Source organism: Poromitra crassiceps (genome assembly GCF_964638095.1).
Source record: "Poromitra crassiceps genome assembly, chromosome: 1".
NCBI lineage: Eukaryota > Metazoa > Chordata > Actinopteri > Beryciformes > Melamphaidae > Poromitra > Poromitra crassiceps.
In genome coordinates this window covers 101955788-101969117 of record NC_139623.1, presented here as the reverse complement: position 1 = coordinate 101969117, position 13330 = coordinate 101955788, and the positions used below count along the sequence as shown (strand labels likewise).

Sequence of the window (13330 nt, the reverse complement as noted above, 5' to 3'; positions counted from 1 at the left end):
CTATCTTCTCTTGTGAAAATCTTACTAGATGAAGTTGTTTTCTCTCTTTCCCCATTGGACTTAATTAGCCTCCAGTGGAGCTCTTCAAGTATTTTGGATTTTTTTAATTTGCCATGGCACATGGCAAATTCACATGGCCCACGGCAGCCAGCCAGCACTACACTGTAGTTTCTTCAATCAATGCTCTCTACCATCCCATATGCATCAAGCTTAACATCAATAGTCCTGATGGCCACCTCCCTAGATAGGGCTCAGTGAGAGACGTGCTGCAGAGTGCCGGAGAGATAATCAAGTGCTTGTGAGGACTTCTCATCCAGGGAGCAGAAGCCCTGAGTGGGATATCCAACACAGAGGAGAGGACAGCTGCCTTACTTTGATCTATGTCTCATACCTCATTTAAATATGCATGACCATTCCACCTGTTTGTATACAGCATTTTATATATATATATTTTTTTATATATATAGCACTTGATATTATTGTATTTTATCTCATTCCATAAGTGATTGTTCCAATATGATACTACAATCAGACTATTGTTCCAATATGATACTACAATCAGACTATTGTTCCAATATGATACTACAATCAGACTATTATTAAATGAGTTACTATCTAAATTGTATATCCTCTCAGCAGTTAATTGATGGCTGTGTCATACTTTAATTGTAATTTTTAATGCTGGCTTGTTCCTGCTGTTTTACATGCAGCACAAGGGATACAGAAACAGCCGTGACCTATTGACTGGCCTGTAAAGTGGTCCCTTATCAGCTGTGAATTTATGTCACCCTGTGTAGTGCAGTAGCTACATTCCCAGATAAAACCATCTATCTGTCTCTCTGATGGCTGAGGAGAGAGACTTTAGGTCATGTTGCTGTTATAGTGGAGAGATAACTGATGAAGCGATGACCCCAAGACATTACAGAGATTGGCACTGACAGGCTTTTATGGCCCAGAAAAGGTCACTACCGCCATAAACAAAGCCAGGTGCCGACAGTGCCGAGCGAGCGGGCCAGGAAATTTAGTCATAACTCCAGGGTTTAGTCATAACTCCAGGGTTTAGTCATAACTCCAGGGTTTAGTCATAACTCCAGGACTTAGTCATAACTCCAGGGTTTAGTCATAACTCCAGGGTTTAGTCATAACTCCAGGGTTTAGTCATAACTCCAGGGTTTAGTCATAACTCCAGGACTTAGTCATAACTCCAGGGTTTAGTCATAACTCCAGGGTTTAGTCATAACTCCAGGACTTAGTCATAACTCCAGGGTTTAGTCATAACTCCAGGGTTTAGTCATAACTCCAGGACTTAGTCATAACTCCAGGGTTTAGTCATAACTCCATGGTTTAGTCATAACTCCAGGGTTTAGTCATAACTCCAGGACTTAGTCATAACTCCAGGGTTTAGTCATAACTCCAGGGTTTAATCATAACGCCAGGACTTAGTCATAACTCCAGGACTTAGTCATAACTCCAGGGTTTAGTCATAACTCCAGGACTTAGTCATAACTCCAGGGTTTAGTCATAACTCCAGGGTTTAGTCATAACTCCAGGGTTTAGTCATAACTCCAGGGTTTAGTCATAACTCCAGGACTTAGTCATAACTCCAGGACTTAGTCATAACTCCAGGGTTTAGTCATAACTCCAGGGTTTAGTCATAACTCCAGGGTTTAGTCATAACTCCAGCTTTTAATCATAACTCCTTGGAGAACCTAATGACACGCAGGATCAACAAGCTGTGCTGTAGCTCAACCCGTCCAACAGTGCTTTAACTCAGCAGGACAGTTCAGGTGATAAAGCAGACAAACAGCTGGCCAACAACAAGTTGGCAAAACAATAGCAGAAGGATGGGGCTATTTCTACAAGGGTTCATTACCAAACTTTCAGGGTAGTTTACTGCCCTCCAAGAGTCTTTCAAAGTACAGAGTACAGTGAGCTTGACACTCACACTGACAGGTGTGACATACACACGCATGCATGTGCGCGTGTGCACGCACACACACACACACACACACACACACACACACACACACACACACACACACAATCACAAAGGGACAAGCAGAGGTACACTTACATCTAACTCATTCACCAGATAGCAAGTTCAGTCTAAACTGAACATTGGCCTGCATTAGTTTATGCAAATAGTATATGTCAAATAGTTTATGTCACACATACACTGCGCTCGACTTCACCACCACAGACTGTATGGTTGATTCAAGATTCAAGATTCAAGTTTATTATTTGTCCCAGAAGGGCAATTTGTGTGCAAGCAGATATAAAAAACATAGCGAATACATGTAAAACAAAAACATGGACAAGTGAAACAACATGGAGCATGTGCAGCAGTTTTACAGCAGAATGGATCGAGTGAACACAGAAATAGTAAAATTAAAAGTCACACCTCAAAGGATCCGTACAATGTACTTAAAAGTAGTAAAATACACGTCCAATGTACTTAACACATTGACTGCCAGCCCTTTTTTCAATGCTGTAGGTAGGTTGTGCCAGTTTTTTTTTTGAGGATTCTGGCTCATTTTACAAGAGCCGAGGATTCTTTTCTGTTAAGACTTCGTGAACACCAATCATCTAAAAAGAACTAATAGAATGTGTGCTTTCTCTGTCTAAAAGAGTTAGTTTGTAGAGTTAGTAGTTATGTAAGCATTAGCAGTTGAATACAGCATGGTTTCAGCGTCAGAAAAATTATTCAGAGATAAACGGCTTTTTGTGAAATTCGATATAACAGTCACTTTAACCATTCATTTTTGGCATCAGTAAGAGTCAGACATCTAAACAATAGTTTTGAACAGTAATTTCCTCCATAACAGCAGGAAACCCCCCTCTGCTTCCAACTCCTCCCTCCGTGTGTGTTCTCCTCCTGCCTCCCTGGCTCTCCAGCGGGCGTGTCACAACGAAGTTGCTGCTGCCTGGCTGCTGCCTGTTTGAGCGGCCGCTGTTTGAGGAAGTCTGGGTGGACTCGCTCGTTTCGTGGAGTTTTGGTTGAGAGCTTTGATGCGATTCTGGTCATATTTATGCTGCGTGTTTCAAAGTGTGCATCCAATCTATTCTTGGAACCCCCCACCGTTGCCACCGCTGTGCATCAGCGTGAAAGTGAAAGCGTTTTCGCCATCAATTTTACAGTATGAGAACGGCTTCGTCGCGCTTTTCCGTCCAGTTTTGGGTCGCCTCTTTCTACTGTGGAGAGACATGTCGACACTCAGTGGGTCGGTAAAATAGATTATACACATTCAATACCTCCAATTCTGGTGTAGGAGACGTAAAAGGGGTTGATCGATGTCCCACCGTCAAAAAAAAAAAATGTTTATGTAAGCCGAGATATCTCGTCCTTGGCACTCAACGGTTGGATTATGTAAGCCGAGATATCTCGTCCTTGGCACTCAACGTGTTAAAAGTAATAAAAGTCAGGGACTATTTGAGCTCGCATAGATAGGTAAGTAAAAGTAAATAAAATATATCTCAAATATAAAATATAAAATATATTAATAGCAGCAACGTTACCTACCTAAGAAAGAAAAAAGTGCATACTTAAAGGAGAATTTCAATTTTTTTTTAACCTGCAGCCCTCTCCTCACATTAATTATGATCTGAAGACTCACCCAGTGATCTCCGCAGCGTTTTTGTCCATCCTAGGCGTTGTGATCGAAATAGTGTGCAAGTCAGTCCTAGAATGTAGCTCCGTGGGGGCCAAGTGGCAGCGTGTTTTCCTCCATGTAAATAGACAGTTTTATTCCTGTTTTCGACGCATATCGTCATAAACTGTTCTATCAGACTGCAATTGTCCCCGGGCTCTTTACAGCGGTAAAGAGTGCTGAGCAGTAGTTGTTACAGGCATGCCAGGAATTCCAGGCATCCCATTTCCGCCTGTCGGGTCAGTGAGACTTTCCTGAGGAGAGTTGACCCAACAGGCAAAAATGGGCTGCCTGCAACCACCAGTGAAAAGAGCCCCGGGGACAATTGCAGTCTGATCGTTTATGACGATATGCATCGAAAACGGGAATAAAACTGTCTATTTACATGGAGGAAAACACGCTGCCACTTGGCCCCCACGGAGCTACATTCTAGGACTGACTTGCACACTATTTCGATCACAACAACGCCTAGGATGGACAAAAACGGGTGAGTCGTCAGATCATAATTAATGTGAGGAGAGGGCTGCAGGTTCAAAAAAAACGAAATTCTCCTTTAAGGCCTTAAGAGGCAATATATCACAGCTAGACTATGCACTCAAACTCCTCCGCCCAGCATCTAATAAGGCTGTGATGAGGGACAGAGAGAGAGAGACAGAGAGAGTGCATCGTCTCCTCCTCCCAGCAGCGTTTAAGCTGCTCACAGGTCAGGACAGTACTGTACTGTACTGTAGCTGCTGCGGTAGTGGACCAATCACATTTTGCATTAAATCGAAGAAGGCTTGCTGTGATTGGCTGGGAGCAAAACCATAAAAATTTAAATTTTGTTTTCTAGATCTGTGTACAAAGTGGATGGAATGCACGTTTCGTTTGACTGGAGAAGTTTCCTGACTCCTTGATACTGGGCTATCGAGTAGCGATACCCAGCCCTATAGTCTGGTCAGTTTGGGGCAAAAATGGGGTCAAGGCTGCAAATTATGATTAACATTTGAGCCAATGTTTTTCTGTTTATTTATGGTCCAATAAAGAAAAAAATGCAAGGAGCCCAAAAATTTAGGTAGGCGAAGTGTCTGAAACGGCCACACCCACTTTTTGCACGCGACATTCTGTATCTCAGCTCCTGAAGGTCGTACAGAGTTGACTTTGGGCTCAAAAGATGCGGAAATTACACATTTATATTAGTGTTATGAAGAAACATATGGCCTAAAACCTTTACTTTTGGGGATATTCAAGAAAAACCCTTTTTATCACTGAATTGATCAGTACCCAAGCCACTTCAGCCAAATCTGCTCATGAAGGCCGTGCAGTTTGTTTGGGACAAAGTTCTAGATCTACTCATGGGGCATAGTAGTGTTTAAGTTGAGGCTTTGTTAGAAGACGAGGACCCCAACAACCACCTAAGAAACAGAGCTAACCATGTGAAGCCCAAAAAAACTTTATTTGAACATATCACACATCCCATCACACAGGATTCAAACACTTGCTTAGGCACTTGCAATAAATGAGACATTTCATCCCCCTCGCAGCACAAGAACATGAGGTGCATTTATTAGTTCTGCAGCTACACACCCCTGTTACCCGAGACAATGTGTCTCCTGCGGAAACTGTGCTCCACCTGACGAAGAGTTCCTCCACATCGGTAGTCCATCCCCATTCAACAACCGGGGGACAAGGGAGTTGTCGAAGGCTGTTCCCCCACAGCCAACCTGCCTGGAATGCAGCTCTCAACAGATGCTGTAGAAGTGCATCCTTACTTGGGGGCAGGTCTCGCAGCTCATCTTTAACCGAGTGCTTGAACAGCTGGAATCTGAGTCCATCTATACTTGCACAGTCGTACAGTCCAGCCTTGTTGTACCAGCTCATTACCCAGGGCTCAATAACTTCCATGCTGTTCTTAACTGTCTCGATATCAGGGCAGCAACTTAGTCCTCTCAATGCAGCAGTGAGCTCTGTCAACTTACTGTGGTTCATCCAGGCTTTGAATTGAGCATTCTTTTGAGTGGCCAAAGAAGGCACTCACAGAATCACAGCCACTGAAAGAATGGAACACAGGCATGGCATCAGCCACATCTCCACCAAGCTTCTTGTGTGCTTCTGTGATTGAGTAGAACTTGCGTTTGTCCGGAACGGCAAAGTCGACGATAAGTTGCAAGTCACAACATACTGACAGGAACTTTGTAGTGAACCCTAGCAGGATGACAACTACATCAGAGTCGACTGTTCGAACTGTAACTGACTTGATCCCCTTGTTTAGCATGTCCATCACATGGACAACGATGCGGTTGTCAGCCTCCTCAAGCATTTCTATGCGGTCATAAAGCTGGATCTCAAAATCTTCGCCAAAGTTTGCAAGGATCTTCCTGTCGTAGGTAATGCAGAATTCCTTGCTCCAGTTCCATGCCTGTTCCTTAGCAATCTTGGCGAACATTAAGTTCAGGGCTACCTTGTTGTCTTGATTCGACAGAAAAGCTTCAAAGAATTGCTTAGATTCGGGCACGGTGTCATTCTCGCTAAAGGCCATCTGTGAACTACCTGCTGACCCCCGATTCTTCCTAGTCGCAGTCTTAATGCTCATAGTCTGGTAGAGGTCAGCCACAATGTCAATACGATTGGCTCCCTTCTCATGACCAATCTTGGATCGCAGTAGCGTTGCAGTTCTTTGTTGCTGTAGGAGATGAACTTTGTTCATTGATGTTGTCATCAGTGAATGTTGTGAATACACCTTGTTTCAGGACGTGAGGTAGCAGCTTTCCCTGTGATCTGAGGAAGAGGTCTTTCATTGACAGGGAGATTTCGTCAATGCAGACAAGAGTAGCCGAGTATGAATGTGTCAGGCCTAGTTCAAATGTTGTCTGTAACAACTTTTTGTTTCTGTTCATTGAATAGAGCTTCAGTGTCAGATATCCATTGACAGGCTCTTCCACCAATCCGTGCCTCTTTCGGATGACAGATTGCGATTGCTGTGAATCTTTGTTGGTTTTTGGTCTGATCCTGGTGTTGAAGCTTACGGTCTGGCACATTTGTTCAAGGTGCATCGGAAGGTCTTGATATCTCGCTGTTCCATCACAAAGTAATGACATAAGCATCTTTAGTTTGAGATTGTTATTTGTCCGTAATCCTTCTGTAGACAAGTCAGAAAGCCGTGTGCCTTGACTGTCTCTCCGGTTCTTTATGATTTCATCCCGAACAGCCTTTGTGACTTTGCAAAGTGAATCCAAAAACTCACTCTCACTGATTACATTGTCCAAACTACCCTTCCTAATAACCCTGTAATGCGCCCCTGTCTCTTTCTGCACTACATTTATGTCAAGGCGGCTGTTTGACAGTTTGTCAGCAAATCGTGTCGAGTGAGATTTGGGCCGGTCGATGCCCAAATCTTTAACTTTCTGCAGATAAATATTCTCAAGTTCGTGAAGATCAAAAACATTATCTGAACTGTCATCAATGAAGTTCTTTACTGCTTCCATGGCAATATACTCAGCGTACTGGATCATGTCTGGGGAGTTCTGTGATGAAATTCTTTCTTGCTTTATCCTGCCCCCCGTTGAGTTGTCTCTGTACCTAATAAGGAAGAAATTATCAATTATTAAAAATATGGTCCAACTATAGGTGAACTCTTGAATTGAACTTAAAACTTTGTTCTGCTAGCTTACCTGTTACAGTATCTTGTGTGGCATTTGTTGTGATAGAACAGCTCCCGTGATCTAACATCAGTTTCGAGTAATCTTAGGATTCTGCCGTCATTCAGAACTTTGGCCATCATCTCTAGATTGTCTGTGAAATCCTTCACATGCTTTGCTGACTTCCCTTTTCCTGCAGCGGCATACAAGGGCTCTGATTTGTCCTTCCTGCGATGGTTCTCAATGGCTGGCCCTTCACAATAGAAGCACAATTCAGCTCCAAACGCAAGACTAGACCCAGCCTTTGCTCTAGTGTTTGCTCCAACAATCTCCTGATCAGCAAGATCCAGTTCTCGTTTGTGTTTACGATCCATCGCACGATTGAAATGACTGTTATTATAGCGATCATAGCACGTCTTGTGGATTTTATACCCATCCTGTAGAGTTGCTGCGTTGACACTTGACAGTCTTTGTGAAAAATTGAGATCCACATCATTGATTATCAGTCCATTATCCTCAAACAGTTTCAGTTGGTCAATCAGCTTAGGAGCCGTGACGGCAGTTATGTCTCTTCCTCCAGGTTCCTGACATGCATTTAAGAATGAAAAGCAAAATGTTGTACTCACTGCTTTCCTTTACGTTACACTTCTTAAGGAATAAGCATTAAAACTAACCTTGCAGACAATGCACAGGTTCTTGTTTACCAGTTCCATTGTTTGGACGGGAGATCATCTGATCAGGGAAAATCAGAACACTGTTTTTTTTGTTTTGTTTTGCACAAGTTAAACACCTTGATAACAGAAATGTTTCACTGCAGTATGGCATCATACATCCATCAGATCCAGATCCAATGTTAAACAATAATCTTTTCTGCATAGATACAAAAGACAGCCCAACAACAGATTGTCCATATAACATTAAAAGTGCAGTTACAAAGGACAACCAAACATTTCCACACAAACCCCCTTTTCGTAGCAATGGCCCACTATCTAACCACTGCACAGAAAAAAGGTTATGAATATGAGCTAAGGTGGAGGTAATGTTACTATGAGGTAAACCTTCAGAGATAAAATAACAGTCTCTTACCATCCATCTACAAGGTTAGGAACAAACTCACTGAAGGCCAGAAGACACATGAATATCATATGTTGTCGAATGTTTGCAGCATGTATGCTAGCTTTACAGAAACATATGCACTTCTGCATCTTCATTACCTGTGGAGTTAATCAGTTGAAATACAAACAGTGCCAATTTGTCATTGTGGTCAGAGGCGGAATTACATTTCTAGTGATAAGACCATCATGCATCATGTGAAAACTAGTTTTTCACAAATAACTGAAAAAGTAATGGTTTTAGAGTATATGTTTGTTAATAACTCTAATATAAATGTGGTGTTTCCGCATCTTTTGAGCCCAAGATCAGCTCTCTGTGACTTTCACAAGCCGAGATACAAAATTCCAGGTCTAAAAACTGGGCGTGGCCGTTTCAGGGACTTCGCCTAGCTAATTTTTTGGGCTCCTTGCATTTTTTTGTTTATTAGGCCCTAAATGAACAGAAAAACATTGGCTCAAATGTTAATCATTTTTTGCAGCCATTTTGCCTAAACTGACCAGACTAGTAAGGTCCAGCACAGGTGGAGTGGAACCAATCCCAGAAGACCTAAATACTGATTTTGGTTGTGACGCTCTTAAGATGTTCGTCAGATCCTGGCTACAGAGTTTGCGCTGATGTTGCATAGCGTGGATGCTTCAACGGAGTGCACAATGACACTGAAAGAAAAGCATTTAATTTGTGATCGAGTGCAGTGCTTGGGCTATCAATTGTAGTGTCGTAACATAGCCTACATGCTGTGCAGCAGAACAGCAAGGCTCAGACAGGCGTCGTTTGTCTTGATTTTCTGCTTGACAGATTGACACAGTGTCAGCCTTCAAAGTAGAAAGCCACATCCACAGCTCAATCAAAAGAGAACCTTGATCTCAACAAACTGCAATGCATAAATAAATAAAAAAAAAAAAAAAAAAAAAAAAAAAAACTAGAGACTGTCTTGTGATGGATCATCTTCAAACTCAGCCTTCAATCTCAACTACACCCATACTGTTTTGTAACTGCATCTTGCACAGTTTTGACACTATCACGTTAGCAAAATCTGTCCAAAGACAGACAGACCGACATATTCACCTTATGTAGCCACGCCCATTTGACCCGGTTGTGTGGTCGTGTGATGACTTCCGGCTAATAAAAATAAAAATAAAATGGCCGGCGGCTCCAATATAATCTAACTCTGAATTAACTAATAATTTAGCCAATTGTATGTAACATACCAAATAAAAGCAACGGCAATGTTTAAGAATGCAAAGCCATGTAACTGGCTCGTTAATTCTCGCATTCCAGGGAATTACATTAACGTCCACGGGTCTTGTAAGTGGCTCAAGCTGCGCTCGGAGGAGAGAAAACCTTCTGAAGCTTTCTTTGTTGGAGTCCAGGTATGTTTTACAAGAAAGTGCTCGTCATTGTCGACGATAACGTTATCTGACCTGGCTAACAGTGGATACTCCGCTCGCTTTCTGTGTACGGAGCTCAAAGTAGTAGGCTACGTTCTTTGTTTTACCCCCTGCACTCTCCGCTACAAAAACAACTCTCTTCCTCGACGTTCTTTTGTTTTTTGCGCCGTGACCGCCGGAAGTGTTAAAGGAGAATTTCGTTTTTTTTTAACCTGGAGCCATCTCCTGCCATTAATTATGATTTGTCCACTCACCAGGCGATCCCCGCGGCGTATCTGGGCGTCCTAGCGTTGTTTTGATATCAATAGCGTCCAAGTCAGTCGTAAAGTGGAGTTGATTTGGGGCCAAGTGTGAGCCTGTATTTCCTGCATCTAAATAGCTATTTTTCTTCCCTTTTTCGCCAAATATCGCCGTAATCTGATCCGTCAACATCCAGCCGAGTGTTATTTCACCCCAGGCTGTTTCCTGGAGTGCACAGGGATCAAATTACCTCAAACGTGATCTAGGTCACCAAGTCTCGTGAAGTCCCGCGATACTTTCCTGTCGACTGGCCAAATACAGGCAGGACGCTTTGCGGTCGTGGTTTTAGCGTAACCTATGTGGGGTTTGGCGTAACCTATGTGGGGTTTGGCATAACCTTCGTTATTTCGAATCCCACATAGGTTACGCCAAACCCCACATAGGTTACGCTAAAACCACGACCGCAAAGCGTCCTGCCTGTATTTGGCCAGTCGACAGGAAAGTATCGCGGGACTTCACGAGACTTGGTGACCTAGATCACGTTTGAGGTAATTTGATCCCTGTGCACTCCAGGAAACAGCCTGGGGTGAAATAACACTCGGCTGGATGTTGACGGATCAGATTACGGCGATATGTGGCGAAAACGGGAAGAAAAATAGCTATTTAGATGCAGGAAATACAGGCTACCACTTGGCCCCAAATCAACTCCATTTTACGACTGACTTGGACGATATTGATCTCAAAACAACGCTAGGACGCCCAGAAACGCTGCAGACATCGCTAGGTGAGTGGCCAAATCATAATTAATGCCAGGAAATGGCTCCAGGTTAAAAAAAAACGAAATTCTCCTTTAACACGACCCGGAAGAATTTGGCCCACCCACGCGTCTGAACATAAGGTGAATACAGTATAAAATACTCAAAACCGCTTCTGTGGTAGTTCCCCCTACAATAGACCCTTTTCACAGAAACCATTTTGAGGTGCTAAAGCAAGAAGTAAAGCAGGTGTAACTAACCAATAGCATTCATGAGGGCCCTGGCACTGGAACACCTAAATGGAATGGAACCATCATTAATGGTATTGGTTACACCTGCTGTACTTCCTGCTTTATCACCTCAAAACGGTTGCTGTGAAAAGGGTATATAGGTGTCTCCAGGACCACATTTTGCCATGATGACACACACAGACTCAAAAAGTGAAAACAATACCAGGATCGTTGTCACGGCTGGTAACAACCATGTGCCTTTTAGACATTTCCAGATTATGTGACTTCAAAAGCAACATCTCACCTTAAAAACTCTCCTACACACTGCTGTGGCAGCACTGACTCTGTCACATCCCACAGCTGTGGCAGCACTGACTCTTCCACATCACACAGCTGTGGCAGCACGGACTCTTCCACATCACACAGCTGTGGCAGCACTGACTCTGCAACATTACACAGCTGTGGCAGCACTGACTCTGCCACATCACACAGCTGTGGCAGCACTGACTCTGTCACATCACACAGCTGTGGCAGCACTGACTCTGTCACATCACACAGCTGTGGCAGCACTGACTCTGTCACATCACACAGCTGTGGCAGCACTGACTCTGTCACATCCCACAGCTGTGGCAGCACTGACTCTTCCACATCACACAGCTGTGGCAGCACTGACTCTGTCACATCACACAGCTGTGGCAGCACTGACTCTGTCACATCCCACAGCTGTGGCAGCACTGACTCTTCCACATCACACAGCTGTGGCAGCACGGACTCTTCCACATCACACAGCTGTGGCAGCACTGACTCTGCAACATTACACAGCTGTGGCAGCACTGACTCTGCCACATCACACAGCTGTAGCAGCACTGACTCTGCCACATCACACAGCTGTGGCAGCACTGACCAGCACTGACTCTCCCACATCACACAGCTGTGGCAGCACTGACTCTCCCACATCACACAGCTGTGGCAGCACTGACTCTCCCACATCACACAGCTGTGGCAGCACTGACTCTCCCACATCACACAGCTGTGGCAGCACTGACTCTTCCACATCACACAGCTGTGGCAGCACTGACCAGCACTGACTCTTCCACATCACACAGCTGTGGCAGCACTGACTCTCCCACATCACACAGCTGTGGCAGCACTGACTCTTCCACATCACACAGCTGTGGCAGCACTGACTCTCCCACATCACACAGCTGTGGCAGCACCGACTCTGCCACAGATTATGACAGATTTGAATGGCAAGTCATGAGTCAATAAACTTTCTCTGCCACAACACTGCTGCCAATTTGAATGTCTCTGGATCATTATTACACATTAATCCTTCTCTCTCACACCTTTCCTGTTTTCAAAAGCGACAGAAACAATAATATAAATTTGACAAGCACACTTTTCATTTTCAGAGAACACTGTATGTCGGTGTAGCCATTAGACCAGAGATAAAATCTAAAACCAGACAAGCAGACTGCTGTCAGAATGTGGTCTTATTTCTTGAGGAAAACCTTTTTGTTCCTGCTGCTTATAATCCTCTTATGAGAGGATATAAACACACAGATCTGCCTGTTTTTCTAATTGATTACAATGATTGAGAGGGACAAAAGGGTGAGAGAGAGAGAGAGAGAGAGAGAGAGAGAGAGAGGGAGTGTGTGAGAGAGAGAGAGAGAGAGAGAGAGAGAGAGATATGTGATGGCAAGAGAAAACCCTGGCCATCCAGCAGAATTTTAATTACTGCAGGCAGCAGCACTTCTGGCAGACTAATCTCCTCCACACTAGGATTTATAGGCATTACCAACGCTGACAAAGTGATCGCTTACACAGAGATAAAACATTATAAAACAAAGTAGGAAGATGGATATGAATAACGGGCCCGCCCTTCTTAAGGCACATTTCTTTCACTAAACTCAATTGCTCATCAACAGATTGCCATGGATTACTGCATCTTGTAAGAATAAGTGATGTGTGTGTGTGTGTGTGTGTGTGTGTGTGTGTGTGTGTGTGTGTGTGTGTGTGTGTGTGCGTGCGCGCGTGTGTGTGTGCGTGCGTGCATGTGTGCGTGTGCGTGTAGTGGTGGTTATAAGGGCTTAATGTGAAAGAAAAAGATTGTATTATAGTAATTGTGCTTTTTACAATGTCATTAGCAATTGTTCTTTCCTCCACAGATTGCATTATGAGTTTTTAATTAATTTAATTATTCTAAAAATTATCCAACTTGAATAAAAATCCAATCTTTGACATGTCAAAGTGTGACTTTCTTTGTCATCACGGGTTAGTGTTGCCATAGCTGATGTGAGTGGGAGGAAGTAATGATGACACTATATGGGATTTGTCCTG

General features: G+C 43.6%; 1 protein-coding gene across 1 annotated transcript in view; it reads right to left on the bottom strand.

Annotated features, from left to right (window-relative positions):
- LOC310772375 (seizure protein 6-like) overlaps positions 1 to 5531 on the bottom strand; it is a gene marked incomplete at both ends in the record, with an annotated part of 161324 nt that extends 155793 nt beyond the window's left edge. The window contains one exon of the mRNA XM_083632160.1: positions 5399 to 5531. Coding sequence (XP_083488286.1) covers positions 5399 to 5531 — 133 coding nt within the window. The remainder of the gene's footprint in view (positions 1 to 5398) is intronic.
- Between the last annotated feature and the right edge of the window lie 7799 nt (positions 5532 to 13330).